At 36.9% G+C, this 19,599-nt stretch overlaps 1 protein-coding gene across 2 annotated transcripts in view; it reads left to right on the top strand.

The window, feature by feature from the left end:
- The window catches only part of focad (focadhesin), an 82,843-nt gene that overhangs the window by 15,436 nt on the left and 47,808 nt on the right, over positions 1-19,599 (top strand). For both annotated transcript variants that reach the window (XM_067399689.1, XM_067399691.1), the window contains exons 5-11: positions 88-186; positions 3,396-3,497; positions 4,581-4,806; positions 10,231-10,437; positions 10,811-10,898; positions 12,166-12,356; positions 12,439-12,699. In XM_067399689.1, coding sequence (XP_067255790.1) covers positions 88-186; positions 3,396-3,497; positions 4,581-4,806; positions 10,231-10,437; positions 10,811-10,898; positions 12,166-12,356; positions 12,439-12,699 — 1,174 coding nt within the window. The remainder of the gene's footprint in view (positions 1-87; positions 187-3,395; positions 3,498-4,580; positions 4,807-10,230; positions 10,438-10,810; positions 10,899-12,165; positions 12,357-12,438; positions 12,700-19,599) is intronic.

Raw genomic sequence — 19,599 nt, 5'->3', positions numbered from 1 at the left:
TATGGGCTTCACAGATGGATTATGAGTCCATGGTTTTTCTTGGGTAGTATCTGCTGATGTTGACTGTTTTGTTTCTTGCTTGGGCAGGAATGTTCAAGGGCTGATCAAAGTGGTTGGGAGGCTGCTGCAGATCCAGGCAAGTCAGCGGGACAACGGAGCAAGGTTCACCTGTCCATATTCAATTAGGTGAGTGCTTTGTCCAAGAGCAACAGCTGCTGCCACTTGTTCTAAACCCAGGAAAGTCGCTATTTATTTATTATATTATTATATTTTTTTTTTACTTTGCCCAGAAGATTTAAAACATGCAAATAATGCTTCATAAAAACAAAGATTTCTCAAAAAACAAAATGCCCGAAATCACAGGCAAATCGGTGCTCGTTCACGCGAGTGGCAATCACGCAGTGTGAATGAGCAAAGACGCGATCTGAGAGAATCGCAGATGAGTCGCCGACACCCGTGAGATATTTGGCATGCTAAATATCTGGACCTGTCGGCGATTCAAAATCCTGCAGTGTGAAAAGTGTTCTGACTGAAAACTACATCGGCGATGACCGACAGCCAATGAGAGAGCAAGATACAGAGCAGCGGGGAGTTCGGGGAGGAGTTATAGACCACTATATCACCATCCGCAACAGCAGCACATTGAAAAGTTATTTATTTACCTCCAACTCTCGTTGCAGAACACCCAATCCACAGTCTCCCCAACCATTTCCTCCTCCATATTCTTCTTTTCTTTTTCTTGTTTTCGCTGCAAATCAGCGCACAGGCAATTCGTATTGCAAGCTTCTTGCGGGCTACCGTTTTTAATAATAATAATAATAACTCCAGTCTTGCACGCGTGATATTGCGTTGTTTCCTTGTCACATCTCGCGTGTGTTTGGTTGTGAAACGTAGTTTGCGTGCCAGACAGAGTTGTCTGCGATTCTTCCTATTGTAAAGTCATGCAGGGTGAAACCTTCTATCGCCGATCCATCGTGCAGTTTGAACACAGCAGCGACTGAATGCTGGCCAAGATAGTCATGCAGTGTGAAAAGAACAGTGACCCGACTACTTTGAAAATCATGCAGTCTGAACTTGGCTTAACGGTCTCTTTAATAGTAAACTATTGTAAACGTCTACTCTGCTGTAGAGTCACACACAGTGCAGCAGGAATCATAGTTCACTGATCACGTGACAAGAGTAAGGTGATATGACTGACAAGACCATGGCGGAGAATTTGTTGAGAATCCACTTTTATGCTCATGCACATGACTGAACTAAACAGCCAATCAGATCTCTCTCACTGACAGTCCCAACACCGATTCAACATGCTGAATCGGCCGAACTGCCAACAACGTGAACCCGACTACAGCTGACGTGTGGAACACACCACAAAAACTATCCGAACAGACGCTCACCGACGGCCGACCTTCGGCTTGGTGTGTCATGGCCCTTACAGCTCGATATCAACTTTCATCAAGCATGTTTTTTGTTTGTTTGGTTATTTAAGTGAATTAAGCCTGGACCTTTTTATGATAAGTTATTTAATAATGAATCAAATGACCGTGTATTTCTTCTCCTCTGTCGAGTTTCTCCCTGGTGAGAAGATGAATGGGTCGAGGGCTCTGTGCTGGCCTGGGATCGGTGCTTGGCCTTTAGCACGGGTGGGCACAGAGGGTGGGCTTGAGGATTAATGGAAGATGCCCACTGGTGCTCATTGTGTCCGTCTGCTCGGTGGATCCTCTGCAATCTGCTCTGGGGTCACAAAGCCACTTACTGTAGTTATCCAACAGAAGCAGAGAGGGTTAGGGTGGGGTTGTGTTGCGATTGTAGAAGAATAAACCAACTCTTTCCACAGAAAAAAAGACATAGATTAAAAGCTCAAACTGTTAATCTCATTTATCTGTCTTGAGCACAGTCTTTCTTAACTGCATACTAAACAAAACTATGATACTTTGGAACATATGTCTCTTATACTTCTGATCAATTTATTTGATCAGAAGTACAGTAAAAACATCAATGTTGTGAAATACAGTTTAAAATAACTGTTTTCTATTTCAATTTTAAAATGTAATTTATTCCTGTGATGGCAAAGCTGAATTTCCAGTCTTCAGTGTCACATGATCCTTCAGAAGTCGATTTGGTTCTCAATAAGCCTATTATTATTATCAATGTTGAGAACAGTTGTGCTGCATAATATTTTTTGGACAACGTGATACTTTTTTTTTTCAGCATTCTTTGATCAATAAAATTCAAAATAATTTTTTGTAACATTATTATAAATTTCATTACTCTCGCTTTATTTATGATGAATTTATTATATCCTTGCTGAATAAAAGTATTAATTTCTTTCTTTCTTTCTTTTTTTCCCTTTTTTTTTTACTAAAATCTAATGTATATCAATCAGATTCCAATTCAAAAAATGCTGACAGATTCAGTGAGTAATTTGTTAGACTAATTTAAACTTATTCAAAATTCTATTTTGATTAATAATAACAGCCGTTTGTTTGTAAATCAAATTACAATGACTGGTCATATGTATGTTGTGTGTTATGATTGTCATATGACCAGTCAGTTTATTTGGATTTATGAACAAATGGCTGTTATTTTTAGTCAAAACTTTAAAGGGTGCAAACGTACAACTCCGTAAACATAAAAAATAAAATAAAATGCATTTCATTCACTATGAGTTCTGTATATTCAGTCCAACTTCTGCATGCTCAAACCTCTAAATTCTCCTCTACTGCTAAAGTTTTAAATGTCTCTTCTGGTTAAGCAGTCTTGCTCTAAACTTTCATTTCAAATAAGTGCGATGGAGGTCAATGTGTCAGCCAGCCTTTGTCTGGCAGTTAATGTTGTGGCTGTCTGCCGAAAACCGCCCCTGATGGATGAACCCTGATAATGTGATGGCTGCATCAGTTGGCCAGGGAACAACAAGAGATAGATGAGCAAATGTTTGAACTGTTGGATGTCTGTGGAGGGAGAGGAGAGCTTTGGTGCAGCCCTAACATCTGTCTGGAGGTGACCCAGACCATAAATTCAAGTGCTGAGAGACTATTTACCATGTAGACGATTTTCAAGGTAACTTAATAAAATACTTTATGTTCCTGCCTGACCCATTGCCAAACACACACAAACAACATGATCAGTAAATTGGATGAGTTCATTAATCTTAGGATAATATAGCATGCGTGTTTGTTAATATAAGGGCCTTTATTTGTGTGTTAGCATTAAGGGTAGACAGTAATCACCAGCATAGCATAGACATCCAAGAAACAACTGCACAAGGTGACTGATGCGTTAAAGATAGAGGACAATTTGAAGGAATTTTGTATGTATTGCTTTATTAAAAGTAAAAAAAAAAAGTTGATTTTTCTTTTAAACGTTCTGACGTTTAAATATGTGTTTGATCTTAGGAGCTTTCCTCATCCCTACATCACAGTGCTGGAAAACCGCCCCGACTGCTGGCCCGCTCTGCTCCAGGAAATTGATGACTTTCTTCAGCTGGCTACGGACAAGTATGAAAACAGCTAACAATGACAAATCTGGTGAAAATTTTAGAACATCTTAAAGGGGTCCTGACATGACAAATCAAATTTGCCTTATAATATTTTGATAAATAAGAGGTCTTTGTACCATTAAAACATCCTGCAAGTTTTAGAACTTAAAGCATCCTCCTCATTATAAACAAAGCATTTGTTTAATCAAGCTCTGAAAACTGTTCGTTTGGATATCGTGGGATTTTGATGCATCACAGGCAAATGCATTTGCAAATAGGCCCTGCCCACTGACGTTCATTCGCTTAACAGCTGACATTTGCCCACACTGACATCAAAAACAAATATAATTTCCATTATAATCACTGATGCTGTCTACACTGGATACAGTATACAGATGCTCATTCAGTTTCTGACATACTGCATGCACTTGAGTCTGTCAACAACAAGACAAATGGAAGAGGAAAAGAAAGCTCGCTTTGGCATCCCAGATCGCTTCAGAGGACTATATGTTTGTTCGGAGCATTATGTTTTCGTAAATGAGGTTTTATATGGATAATGTTTTCAAAACGCAAACTTGCGTGCAATAGCGAGAGGGTGTTTATATTGTTTCCTATGCAGTGACGTAGTCAATCATAACAGTTGCCTTAAAGGAGCCGCCCCTTAAGACGGATAATTTCAGACAGTGTCAGAATTTTTTATAATAAAAAACATTTATTAACATTTAATTGCATTATATGTGAACCTCAAGGAACATAAAAATAATAAAAAATACATGTCATGACCCCTTTAATTATATCCTGTCTTTGTATACATGTGTCCCTCAAATGTTCTATTGTTTTGTCATATTTTTTTCATTGTTGTTGTTCCATTTGTTCTGTGAAAAAGCAAAAACACTCAAATAAATATGTTAAAGAAAGTATGAAATGAGATTCATTCAAGAGAACTCAAGCAAGTGCCGTATAGAGTGTCAGTGAAGTAGACCATGTGCAATCTCTTGTTGTTTTCACCTGTTGTTCTTCATGCTGCCTAAAATCTGTAATAACATGACACATTTAATTTTGTAAACACTTACAAGTGTATTTATGGTGTGTTTTTCTTCAGAGATGAGCCAGTGTATGTGGAAATGCTGGTACCGTTCCTTCGTTACCTGTACTGCGAGCCCCAGAGGTTGCCTGAAAATGCTCTGCTCAGACACAGCCTCCTCAGGGTCCTGCTCCAGCCACGAGGGGCTCCTGAGCTTGACAGCCTGCAGGAAAAGGGGGCGTCCGGCACTAGGGTGGTCCGGGAGCTGATCCGCAGCCTCTTTGACCTGCTTCCATACATGCTGGTAAGCTGGAGGATGATTTCTAATGTGCTGAGCTGAAGTAGCTCCACAGCACTATGTGGCTTAGATCCATGAAATGTTTGAACAGAAGGTTTACATTACCCATCGTTGTGAATTTCACATGGTGCCTAGCTCTAATTTATGATTTAACAAAAAGATGCAGTAAGCGATTTCTTAGAAACTTGTTGAAAATTTAAATTAACACGCAATATTTGCTAGATGTCTGTTCTGTGTGCGCAAAGAAAAAATGGAAAAGAGAGAGTGAGTAAGCGGGACATTTGTAGAAAGACTGCAGAAAGAGAGATGGCTGAGATAATGCCAAAGAGGAAAAGATGAGATGAATATAATTGCAAGAAGGGTTAAGAGCTTTAGGACACGTGTAAATATTGGAAAAGCTTTCCAGTAATGGAGAGACTTTAGAGATGGGGAAGGACCTAGTGGAGTAATAGTAATAGTAAATTACTCCACTAGGTCTGAAATATATACGTTTTAATCCCCTGGATCACACTACCAACATGATGACCTTATAGAACATGATGCACATCATGTCTGTTATCCCATAATTCCCACTTTTGGACAGAGTCGCTTGCCTAATGGACATTAATATAAGACAACACTCCAAAAACAGTTTATTATCAAGCAGTTATATTCTGTTATATATTTATTGTCCAACATTACCAATTTTTCTGATGCATGTCCTTAATTTAATTTCATATGTTGGTATTAATTCAGTGTTTATAATGCTAATACTTGAACTTCAAAGAATTTTAACCCAAACTGACTGGGTTTCTAGAGAGCAAAGGTTTTGTGAAAAAAGTGGAAGACTTAAACGCAAAGTCCGTAAAATAAACTGTTAAAAATATTTGATGATCACTAGTGATAGTATTTTATTATGTGTTGTCATCATTCAGATTGGATTTTAGCTTTATTGTACTTTTTTTTTTTTTAAACAAAGCAGCTGATATTGCCATAGAAACTAGTGGACTGCCAAGTCGCTTTCACCCCAAAATGTCGGAAGCGTAGGGCTGCTGCTGTGTGCTGGTGTTGCAGTGGAACGTTCTATTGATTGAAAAAAAAAATTAAATGCGCATGTGTGACCTGCGAGTAAATTATGGGCAGTTAAGGCCAAAGTATACTTCACTTTTTACAGTAATTAGTTTATCCATAAGGTGGCAACCGTGCCCCGGGGGCACCGATTCACAAGATAGTCCTACATAATGACAGATTGTGTGAAGATGTTAGAAAGTACCTGCATTTGTACAACTCTAGCATAAGAGAATACAAAGATGTTTGCATGGGTTGTAACTCGTGGCATGAGATTGCTCAAAACTGCACATGCGTCGAACGCCTGTATGCGTACGAGTCAAATGAAGTATACTTTCCAAGGCTATGCATTCGACTGTGCTAACGTACACATAAAAAAAAATAACTATAATTTCTGCTTTACAAAAATTAGGTGGTGTGCATACAGTATGTGCGTACTATTCTGATGATGAAATTTGCATCACATGCACTTTATGCTGACCCTCGCATATGCGTAAAAAGTGAAGTTAACTTTAACCTTAACAGTCAAGTCAAGTCAAATTTATTTATATAGCGCTTTTACAATTGGTAATTGTTCAAAGCAGCTTTACATATTAGAAGCACAGAAAAAGGGAAGTGGTTAAAAATAAGCTGTACAACCAAGCGTGGTAATATGTAACATATACAAGATGGTGCTGCATTAAGCCAATGTCGGCTGACTCCCAGGGGTGGAAAAAGCCCCCTAGGAGAAAAACCCAGCGTGCTAGCACTGGGAAAAAAGTCCTAGGAGGGAAAAAACCCCTTGGAAGATATATATAATATAATTAAATGGATATGGAGATCAAAATCTGAATTATACATTTTTATTATAGAGATTAAAAATAGATTATATATAAATATATGTAAGCGGATACGGGGATTAAAAATCTGAATTATAGATGCAGCCAGAACTGGGTCTGTAGGCCCATTGTCTCCTGGGCTACGTTGTAGTCAGGTCCAGACGCAGGTTCTCCATCTGATCTGGATACGGCCTGGATCCAGCACCCGGCAAACCTCAGGATAAGCAGAGAGACAGATATTAGCGGAGATGCCATTCTTATTCTGATGTACAGGTATATCTAGTGTTATAGGAAATGTTCTCGGTTCCGGCCGACCTAATTATTGCAGCGTAACAATCCTTTAACGGATTTGAAAAATGTTAATGTATTGATAATGTGTTATGTGTATGCAAGAGCAAAGAGATGTGTTTTTAGTCTAGATTTAAACTGACAGAGTGTGTCTGCTTCCCGAACAATGCTAGGAAGATTGTTCCAGAGTTTAGGTGCTAAATAGCAAAAGGATCTGCCGCCTTCAGTTGATTTTGATATTCTGGGTATTATCAACTGGCCTGAATTCTGAGATCGCAATAAACGTGAAGGACTATAATGCATTAAGAGCTCACCTAGGTACTGGGGAGCTAAACCATTTAGAGCTTTATAAGTAAGTAGCAAGATTTTAAAATCTATACGATGTTTAATAGGGAGCCAATGTAATGTTGACAGAACTGGGCTAATATGGTCATACTTTCTGGTTCTAGTAAGAACTCTAGCTGCCGCATTTTGGACCAACTGTAGTTTGTTTAAAAGCAGAACAACCACCCAGTAGAGCGTTACAATAATCTAGTCTTGAGGTCATGAATGCATGAACCAACTGTTCCGCATTTGTCATTGAGAGCATATGTCGTAATTTAGATATATTTTTTAGATGGAAGAAGGCGGTTTTACAGATACTAATACATGACTTTCAAATGAAAGATTGGTATCAAAGAGCACACCCAGGTTCCTAACTGAGGACGAAGATTTAATGGAGCACCCGTCAAGTGTTAGAGAAACAGTGTTTCTCAGAAATTGCTTGCTGCGACAAGGGTGCCTACTGTTCAAAACTTTTGGGTCAATAAGATAAAACAAAATAATTTTATTTAGCAAGGATGCATTAAACTGATCAAAGGTGAGATTAAAGACATTATAATGTTACAAAATATTTACTTTTTATGCATCAAAGAAATGTATAAATATTAGGGGTGTGACGAGATTAAATTGTGACGAGATTTCTCGTTGAGGCGAAAAGCAGTCTCGTGATTAGGGCTGGGTATCGTTCAAAAATTTTCGATACCGAGACGATACCGATACCTTGACTTCGATACCGATACCTAAACGATACCTTTTTCAATACCAATTTTATAAAATCTGTTTAAACAAGATTACATAACCTCAAAAAAAAAATATTTGGTTTTATATTTTAATTTTGTTGACTTTTTTTCAGACTCAAAGACTCATCTCCTGAGCCACTGCGGGGAATAAAAAAAGCACAAATTAACTAAATTTACCCAACACAATAAATCAGTGCAAATAGTTTTAATAAAGTTTAGTTTTCAATGCAAAAATTCAGTATGTGAGGCTCTTTTTAAATCACTCAGCAATTGTTCTTCTTCAAAAAATTAATTATTATTAACAAGATCAAAGCGGAAGTAAGAGTGACGCAAGTTCGTTGAAATAAGAGTTCTGTGTCTTTAGTAAAATCAACACATTAATGATTCATCTCTCATCCACCCGCAATTAATTTGAATGTTATTTTTTTATTACTTGGCCCGACCCGCAGATTATCTGCAGTATCAGGAGGACGCTGTTACCCCTTTTTCAGCAGAATTGTTCGCGTTCTGGAGCCAGAGGCAGAGACTGTGCTCGTGCAGGCGAACGAGCCTGTCACGAACCGGTCGCGTGTTTCCATAGACTTGAGGGACGAACGCTGATGTAAAGCTGCTGTGTGTTGTACCTGTCCATAACTAGTCTAAAAAACATTGCGCGTTCCGCTGTTTCTGCAGGCAGTGCGACACTCTTGTTTTCTGTTAACAGTATCTGTAGTGAACCGGCTGCTCACATAAACAGCCGTTTCTCACCCGTCCATTTGGAGATAAACTGAAAACGAAACCGTTGATTCACTCGCCCTCTCGCACATAGGGTCTCTCTCGCGCGTATAGTTTTATATATTTAGATATAAATAATAATGTAGCGCAACGTTACTTGCTCCTCAACGAGACAGCGAAAGCATTTCTCCGCCCCTCTATGGCTCCATTCTGAGGTACCGAAATTTGGTACCGAATGACAAGACACTTTTCGATACTCGATAGTATCGAGGCAGTTCGATCGGTACCTAAAAAGTATCGAGTTCGGTACCCAGCCCTACTCGTGATAGTGTGAGGGTGAAATTTGGAAAGCATATGCCACCGCTACGTTTGCATTACGCCTCCACTGTCATTTTGCTTTTTATAGAAATAAAAAAACATTTAATTCAGTTGGATAAAGGTCGCTGCCGCTCCCTATTTACAGAGTACGCACAATCGTGAAAGTGAAAGTAAACGCGAACGCGATTTCAATACCCCGCATTTGAAAGCGGCTCCCTGGTGAATACAAATATCTCTCAATATGAAAGCTATCTTAGGTTGGGCTGTGTAGTTGCAAGCATCTCTCAGCTCTGTATCATGCTTAAAGAAAAATTTGGTCTCTATTTACACTTTGAATATTGAGAGAGTGCTTTGATTATGGTTGCACTTATTGATTGCACTTAAGACTAAAAGAAAACGTATTTATTTTTATGGTAACACTTTACAATAAGGTTTCATTAGTTAAAGTTAGTTAACTTTACATGAACTAAGGAAGAACAATACTTCTATACTATTTTAGTTGATGTTAATTTCAACATTTATTAATACATTGTTAAAATCAAGTTGTATTTGTTAACATTACTTAATGCACTATCATGAACTAACCATGAATGACTATTTTTATGTTTAACTAACATAAACAAAGATTAATAAATACTGTAGCAAAGATATTGCTCATTGTTGATGTTGGTTAATACATGTAAATGAGACCTTATTGTAAAGTGTTACCATTTTTATTTATACTATTTATTTCTATGATCAATTTGTGGAAAGAAGTTCAGTTAGGAGGTCCAAAGTTGTAGAAGCTCATAAATCATGTACAGTAAGGTCTGAAGAGACTCGTATGAAATCATACAGGAGAGAAGCCAGTTTGCGGCAAAACGTTTTACAGTGCTTGAATATTGTTGTCTTTTACTGCATATGATAATTCACACTCAGAAAGTAGAACTGAAATGACATTAATTACAAGATGATTAGTTAAAACATTTCAAATACACCTGCAGATTTTTTTTTTTTTTTTTGAGGATTTCTTAAAAATAGTTTGTAAAAATCTTGTCTCGTTCTCGTGAACTCAATCTCGTGTCTCGTCTCATGAGCTACCTGTCTCGTCACACCCCTAATAAGTATCCTTTTAAACATTTTCACATTTAGTTTACACATTATACCTGATATGCAGTCAGTGTCGTCATCATGTGACCCATCAGGTGGACAGTATAACAGCAGTGGTGGAGTTCAGCTCATTTGCTGAATCTCTGACATCGGCTCTGCTCACCGATCCAGGCTTCTGGAGGAAGGAACTGACCCAGCTGGCTCTTCAGCTCCTGTGTGCCTGTCAGCTCAGTGTTCATCTGAAGGGAGAACTGATGTCTCTCCTTCACACACTCCACCAGATAATACCTGCACATGCAGAGGTGAATGCACACATTACTATGATATTTTCTGGCATATTTCATGCATTCTGTATTGGTGGTGTAGTGAAGTTGAACAAGCTGGACCACTTTTATGGATATATTAGAAACAGTAATCTCTCTTTAAATTAGTTCTATCTAATTGCATTCATTTACAGATGCAGATTAAAAAATGCATAATTTGAAAAGAGAAAAGGGTAAAATTATTAATATTTTTTGTTTCTACAGTTGCACTCTCAGTGTGATCTCAACAAATTTTCTCCTCTCATCTTAATAATGGTTTTGTTTGCACAGCGAAACGATTTGCATTCAGCTTTCCCTCAGAGGCTCCATCTGTGTCAAACCGTTTGTCTGATTGTGCTCTATCTAACTGTAGGAACTCCCGTCTGAGCAAGTGATCATCGGAATCTCCCTGCTACTGCTAAGCGCCTCCACTTCTCAGCAAACTGCCCTCCTAGAGCTCGGTAAAGGCCGTCTCGATATCTGAATGCATCATATTGACACGGCTAGTTTAATTTCCATAGGAGATGTCAGTAACAGGCAAAAAATCATTGCGTTGTTACTTTTGTCTTGCTGAGTTTCATGTTGATTGCAATATATACAAATAAAATGCCAAGAAAGAAAAATTCTGAAGCTTTAGACTCACTAAAAAGCTGTTATTTCAGAATAAATTGCATCGGAAAATGATGATTATTTTAGTGGTGGTTTTTAAGGCTCATACTTGGTAAGGCGTTTAAAGTGCCCCTATTCTATTTTAAAGGTTCTTTATTTTTTGTTTCTCTATTTCACTACCACAGCTAAAACTACTAGCCTAACTAATATAAATTCAAAATTAAAGACAAGTAAACGGTCAGTAATAGAACAAATTATCAAATTACAAGAAAAAGCACAAATAAATACAATATAACAAAGATACAAATGAAATAAACAGTGCTTTTTTAGGTAGGTCAGACAGTAGTTTTCAGGTACAGAAATATAATGAAGTAAGCAAATGTAAAATAACACATCCTTATTATTTAATCCTTATTAAAGTTACAAAAGTTATTCAGTCAAGATCAGTGAGCGATTATTTTTCTTTGTCCTTTGTTTGATTTATGTTAAAAACACAAACAGTAGCAGGCATGTTAGGCTGCTGTCACTTTAAAAGTGAATGCGCTGATCTAATATACTGATACTGTACATGTGCATTTACTTTCACTTGAGATAATAACAGACTGTTTACTAGGATACCCGCAATTTGTGGACATAATTTTGTGTGAATTTGTCCTCTCAAGTGCAAGACGTGAAAGAGGGCTCCGTTTAGTATTCACGCGCTGTCTTATGTCACGCCTTTCTGGGCGTGTGCTTCGATTGTGCGTGCACACAAAACTTTCCACACAGCGCGGGACTAACAAAATGAGCTTCCTTTCGTGTCTTCTTGTGCTTGCATATTTAAATTGTCATGGCTTAAACTTTCATGATGATGCAGCGCTGGGCCGTCAACTATCCCCAGCATCGTTCACGTTCATGTTCATGTTCATGTTCATGCATTGTTAGGATTCATAAAAATGTTACCGACTGGCAAATGACAGTTTCAAATGACACTTGGCGAGTGTTAATTTTAGGCCCTGCCTACACGCATCCAAGTACCAGTCACATTCACTCACAAAATGTAAAAATCTGATTAAAATTAGTTCTTGTATTCACTACGTGAGAGTTGGTAATTTATAACTTCTTTTTTCTCTCTGTTAGCTGTGAAGATTGTCCCACCTGAGGTGCCACCTCCCTGGGGTGCATCTTTGCTGGTTATGCCCTTGTTACAGGTGCTGTCCTGCTCCAGCCTCATGGAAGCCCTTACAGACACGCAAACACACACAAAGAACCTAAAACTGGCCAATTCACTGTTGCAAATGGTTCAAAGAGAATCCTCCGATCAGAAAGAGGTAGCACAAATTATAATTCACCCATTTAGAAGAGAGTTTTCAAAGTATTGTGTGATATTGGACTTTGCGCTTGCCTCTACAGGACTCCACACAGCTGAGTTTGCCTCTCAGCACTTGGTACATCGAGCTTCAAGTGGCCACCAGCGTCCTACAGCGAATTTCTCTAGACTCCATGTCTTCTGTGGAATGGCTTTACTCCCTGCAGTCATCTCTCCCTGCCTGTGAACACGTCCCAGATACTGTTTGTCTTTTGGTCTCCCATGTTATCGTCAGCAGTTACGGGGATCTCTGCAGGTTAGCGTTGGAAACAGCCGCTGCCATTGCCGAGGCCGATCCTTCTAAGGTAAAGTTTTTATCTCTGTGTTTAGTTGTGTGATTCTGCTGTATTGCAGTTGTGTATTATTTAGTATGAGGTCCTAGTAGTTAAATCTCCAGGCTAGTAACCAAAAAGTTGAGGGGTTCATATTTACTCACCATTGTGTTCATGAGCAAAGCATTTAAAACATTTTTTTCTGTCCCTGCAACTTAAAGGAATAGTTCTCCCAAAAGTGAAAATTCTCACCCTGTTTGTTTTAAACCTTTATTTCTTTATTTCTCTTGACAAATTTTGACAAATGACACTGACATCAAATAGGATTGCAACAATAATTATAATGATTAAGGCTGATAACCATTAAAGCTGCAGTCCGCGATTTTTTTTGCCCTCTAGCAGTTAATAAACAGAACTGCATGCATCTTGCATGGATTCATGTTGAACATGTTTAATTTTTGTAAATTTTGAACACAAAAAAGTTACGGACAGCAGCTTTAAATAGATAAATTCTATTCTGTTTAATAGATTAAATTAAAAATAAGACACTAAAGGCTGATTTATACTTTTGCGTCAAGTGTACGCCATAGCTACGGCGTAGGCTGTGCGTAGCATATGACGTAGCCTGACGTGCACCTCTTCAAAAATGTAACAACGCGTCAATTCTACGCGGACCGCAAGCGCTCTGATTGGTCTGCTAGAACCCCTCCCTCGGGTCAAAAAACTGGCGCGGAGCACTCGGAGAAGAGCGAGCATTTTCAACTTCACTATGAATGAAAAACACTGTTTCAGAGGACACATACAGACGAACTGCAACAAAAGTCATTACCTATTTGCCGCTTCTCTACCATTTCTGTTTGTAAGCTACAACGTACATGACCAGCTGCTTCTTCTTCGGCTTTTGTTTTGATACTCAAAAGCGTAAGCTTAGATGCCTCTCGCGGTTTAAACTAGGCCTGGGCAACAAACTCAAGCTCCTCTTCGCTTGTATTGAAATCATCCAACGTTTCTCTTTAAAAATTCTCATTTTAGACTTCTTGTTTTGCTTTATCCTCTGCGTTTCCGCGTTCATCATTGCATCATGCGTCTGAAGGTTAGTAAGTCATGGGTTAATTTTCATTTTTGGGTATTACATATTAGAGTTGCAGTGGAGGAGAAGGTTTTCCTTCATGGAAGAAAAAAAGACATACGAGTTTGGAATGAAATCAGGGCATCAATGATGACAGTTTTCTTTCCCTTTAACCATAGTTTGCTCCAGGAGGATTGCCAGTGTCACTTACAACAACAGTCATTGAGTTATGGGGAAACAAATTAGACAAAATAGCTGTACTCTACAGAGATTCTTCAGAAACTGTTGTACAGAACTGTTCATCTTTTTTGAAATGCAATTGATTGGCTTCCATTTGTAATTTAAGACTATAAAGGATTTTCACAAAACATATAGAGGCTGTATAACAGTTCTCTATTTGAAATGATGAAAACCACAGTCCTCAGATTCGTTCCCTTTACACGTTAAGAGCACCACATTGTTCAAAAAAAAAAAAGAACACAATTGGAAAAACAATTTTCCACTCATTTTGCGCTTTCATTTCTATCCATTATCCAGATGTCAGTGTTACTAGGCAACATGCGCAGCCTTAGAAACTGGAGCAGTAATTACTTTAGCTAAATGCTAAATGAAGGTATATCATGTTACAGTAGACCTGTACTCCACACTTACATTCATTACAGAACGCCTTTGGGCTCTCATGGACACAAAGTCATTGAGACCTGAAAGACTGGTAACCACACGACAGTGCAAAGCGTTTGACCTGAGGGAGGATGTGCAGCCCTGCAGTACTGTTGTAATCACACTAACAGGAAGATATTCCGGGAGGCTGCTACACAGAGGAATATGCATCATCTGTCATTGGCTATATGCCCTTATTAGAGGCCTTGGCTGGATGCTGAGATTTGCTCTCTACAGCTTTCCGATTAGGGCTGGGGATTTATTAAATGCTCACAGTACAGAAATAATTGCAATTAGAATTAGACTAGTTTTACAACCTTTTCTTGTCCCATAACATGCAAGTATGAGAGGGTTAAGACAGATGTTTTAATAGTATCTCTTATTTAAATTTCAGTAGCAAACAGTGAATGAAATTCATTTCAACGCATCAGTTCAAACTGGCATTTTAGAAAACTGATTCATTGTGTGATCACTCAAAAATGTCCATTGAAAGTCCATGTGACGTTTCATATATCAAAATATTTTAGTAAAATACAATAATGCAGTTTATTGTTATATGTTTGTGCATATAAATATAAAAAATAATTCTATGAAAAGAACTGTGGACAATGTACCTTGAATATTTTAAGTAGATTTGTTGGAATTGTACTTCTTTTATTAATAATAATTTATGAAGGATCATGTGACACTGAAGACTGGAGTAATGGCTGATGAAAATTCAGCTTTGCATCATCACAGAAATAAAATATATTTTAAAGTATATTAACCATTATTTTAAATAGTAATAATATTTCACAGTGTTACTGTGTTTGTTTTTGATAAAATAAATGTTTATGTATACATATACATTTTTTATTAATTATTTTATTTAGCAAGTATGCATTAAATTGTAAAATGTTCAAACATTCAAACATGACTGAAAAGACATTTATAATTTTACAAAAATGTTATATAAATGCTGTTCTTTTGATCTTTTTGGTCATCCATAAATCCTGAAAAAAAAAAAAAAAAAAAAAAAGATTTCCACATAATTATTAAGCATCACAACTGTTTTCAACATTGATAATAATAAGAAATGCTTCTTGATCATCAAATCATCGTATAAGAATGATTTCTAAAGGATCATGTGATACTGAAGACTGGAGTAATGATGCTGAAAATTCAGCTTTAACATCACAATAATAAATAACAATTTAAAATTTATTCAAATAGAAAAGTTATTTTAAATAAATTGTAATATTTTACAATATTGCTTCTTGTGCTGTATTTTTGAAAAAATAAATAAATTAATCAATTAATAAAATACTGTAAATGCAGCCTTGGTGAGTATAAAAGAAAATATAAAAAAAAAAATATATATATATATATATATATATATATATATATATATATATATATATATATATATATATATATATATATATAAACTTTTATTCCTGTCCTGCTCTCTCCTTCAGACACAGTCTCTGTACAATCTCAATTTTCCACTCTTTCTTCTATCTCCACTCATTAAGCCTGTTAATTGGCTTGTTCTGGGGGTCAGAGGTTGTACTGGTTTCACAGGGCGGTGTCTCCCCTCTCAGCTTTCAGGGAAGGATGCTGAGGGGTTAATCTCCAATTAGAGGTTAGAACAACTGCCATAGTGTCCCTTCTCTAAGGGTTAAAAATCTTCTCATGGGAGGGAAAGATCCACTATTCCCGGTTAGTGGGGGTCTGTTAGGGAGTGGCTTGTCTGGGGAACTGTTCTACAAATCCAAAAGATAAATTAGGAGAGACAGTATATTTTATGTGATGTATTTTTTTAAATGCTTTTCACATTTATTAGCCTTCTTAGAAACACTTTACTTGAAGCCTTTATGCAATGCTTTGATCCAGTTGGCCACACTAACATAGCAGTTGTCTGGCAACAAGAGAATTATTGCATGATCAAACCTTATTAAGGCTATTAGGGCTTAGCACTATTGAGCGTGTATTACACATTTACGGTTGAGCATTGCAGCTGGGGGAATATCAATAAGCCCTTGCTTTTAAATCATCTAAAAGCATGGAGACTTATGGAAACATGTAAATCGTTGTTATTTAGAATCAGTAAGGTTTGTAGTTCTGTATAATGTAGTTAATGTTGTTTAGTTGGTGAGTAATTGCTTGGTTTATGATTAGTGTTCTTGTACCCTGTTCATTTTAAGCTCTCTTAAGCGACTTTATATTTTGTGCACTTTGTAATAAATTGAGAACTATTGCGGCAAATAAAGTTTATACAGTGATTGTCTTTACCCTTACATTTAGCCTGAACTTTTGAGGTTAAAGGGATAGTTCACCCAAAAAAGAAAATTTGAAGTTTATCTGCTTACCCCCAGTGCATCCAAGATGTAGGTGACTTTTTTTCTTCAGTCGAACGCAAATTATGATTTTTAACTGCAACCGCTGCCGTCTGTCAGTCAAATAATAGCAGTGATTGGGAACTTCAACTATAACAGTAAATAAAACTTGCTTAGACAAATCAAAATTAAAACCTGCGGTTTGTGTGAGAAACCGAACATTATTTATATATTTTTTACCTCTAATACACCACTATGTCCAACTTCTTTCAGCTTCCTGTTAGAAGTTGGACATAGTGGTGTATTAGAGGTAAAAAATTATATAAATACTGTTCGGATTCTCGCACAAACCGATCGTTTCGTGTTTTAGGACATCAATGTGTCGTCACGAGCCGCAGGGTTTAATTTGGATTTGTATATGGAAGTTTTTTCGACTCTTATTGTTCAAGTTCCCAATCACTGCTATTATTTGACTGACAGAGGGCAGCGGTTGCAGTTAAAAATCATAATTTGCATTCAACTGAAGAAAAAAAGTCCTCTACATCTTGGATGCACTGGGGGTAAGCAGATAAACATCAAATTTTCATTTTTGGGTGAACTATCCCTTTAATTTGTAGTTTATTAATATTTTAATTGCATATCTGAACTTGCAACCAGTTTTATTTAGTATTATTGATATATTATTATAGTTTTTGTTAGTATATTTTGAAATAATTTTTATTTTTATATTTTATTTTCATTTGTTCTTTTTGTGTGCCTTTGTCTTTTTAGTTTAGTTTGTTTTAGTTATTTCAGGACTTCAAATTAAACTAAATGAAAATCTGAAATGTTGCCTTGGCAAGTAGCTGAAATATTTTATTTAATTTTATATCAGTCCGTGTTTATTTTATTTCAAGTAATGAAAATGTTTTTTTTTTTAATGGCTTTAGTTTTAGTTATTAACATTTATAACCCTGCTTTTAATTACTTTACTGACATTTTAAATCATTGTGAGGACCACTGGTGAACCTAATTTTTCAGAATCATTATATCTCACAATATTTTATTTAGGGCTGGGCGATATATCGCATGCGATTGTCACGCGCATTTCGTCAGTAAAGCCGGTTCCCTGATTACCCCACTAAATCGCCATCACCTGCTTTCAAATGGAGCGGCATTTAATAGACAGAGCCATAATATCGCATTCATTATCGAAGGCGATTCATCTGCGATAATGAACGCGATATTGCGTAGCTTGTCAGTGATCTACAGCTCTGTCTATTAAATGCTGCTCCATTTGAAAGCAGGTGATGGCGATTTAGCGGGGTAATCAGGGAACCGGGGTAATCGGAATTCGCGTGACAATAGCATGCAATATATCTGTCAGCCCTAATTTTATTCCTTTGAAGGATTTATTTATTTATTTATTTAAATGTTTTGTAGTTTTGAATTTTGCGTGCTTTACAGTTTATTGCTGGTTTATATATTTTTAGCAAATGTTGACTGCTTAAATAGCTTTTGCATAGTAGAAGTAGATGTTAAAGTTACACTTTTTTGTAACACTTTTGTAACTTTTTTTTTTTTTTTCAAAATTAATAAAATTTAAATAATCATCAATCCTTCTTCCAAAACATGTATTTGTCTAACCCTGATTCACTATGGTAAGCCTATTATATTTTTTAGACATGACGGGATGGTTTTCGTGGGATATTGTGTGCGTAAGTCACTTGTCCGTGCGTGTCTCGTCATCCATAAATAGAGGGAAGTTGCTCTGGCTACTTTGAAGCATTTATGGTGTGGTTAGTTATCACAGCTAGTGAGAAAGGTTGACATGGAGCCGGTATATCTTGAGCCTCTGGAATCAGCCATTTTAAAAGAACACAGATCAGAGGAGGCTGGCAAAAAGAGAACTCTACAGAGCTTGTAATAAAACAAGAATCAACATTGGCTTGACTTTTCTGAGGTGGAAAGAAATTAGGGATTTGGAAATGTTGGTAAAGCAACGTGGAGATGGTGTTTATTAGTCAACATTGAGTAAGGTATTTTATTTAACATATACATTTCCAAATGTAGCTCTCTAACAGAGGTTAATGTGAAGCATTATCTATTGTGAAGAATTATTTCATTATGGTTGTTGTAGCTGTGCTGGTCTATTAACTCCCTGAGGTCTGAAAACGCGCCGGCGTGTTTTGCAGGGGTTTTTTTCACATTGCAGCAAAACGGACTTAAAATACTCCGTCATTTTTTGTCATAGAGACATAAGTAATTTATCAATTGAAACTATAGAATATCTTCTTTTATTTGTATACACTCAGAGTAAAAACAAAATGTTGTGCTTTTTGCAAAATAAAGAAAACTAAAATGATGCATGATCAGTCCTCTCCCTCTGAACAAAGTTTAATCTGATAGTTCTCAGAAAATGAACTATAACTTAGTGATTACTAATCACAAAAAAATTACACTGATGTCTAAAGACACGTTGAAATGTCAGGTTTTAAATTATGTAAGTCATATCGAAAACAAAAATTCTGTGTTTATGTAATCTGTATGAAAAGAGACACATGTCAGACACCCGTGATTCAGCTCATTATCCGCTAATGCGCCCACGCCCACGGAGCCAGCGCTATTCAGAGGCAAATTCAGAGGCAATCCAGGCATACATCATCTCAATCATGTATTTATTGTCTTGAAAAGTGTTTATCTGTATGTAAAAGCCATGGTTAGCGACCTCTGGAAGACATGCCGTTAGTTCCTGATATGTCCTCTTCTTCTTTAGAATAATTTGTGGACTAAAGGTGTACAGAGCGCCCTCAGGCTGTAAGTATGAAAACACCAGCGCTCATAGTGATGACAATGAATATAGAATAAATATAACTCATCTGTATAGAAAATTGACATAAACATATG

Source organism: Chanodichthys erythropterus, chromosome 11 (assembly GCF_024489055.1).
Source record: "Chanodichthys erythropterus isolate Z2021 chromosome 11, ASM2448905v1, whole genome shotgun sequence".
NCBI lineage: Eukaryota > Metazoa > Chordata > Actinopteri > Cypriniformes > Xenocyprididae > Chanodichthys > Chanodichthys erythropterus.
This window is presented reverse-complemented; position numbering and strand designations above follow the sequence as displayed.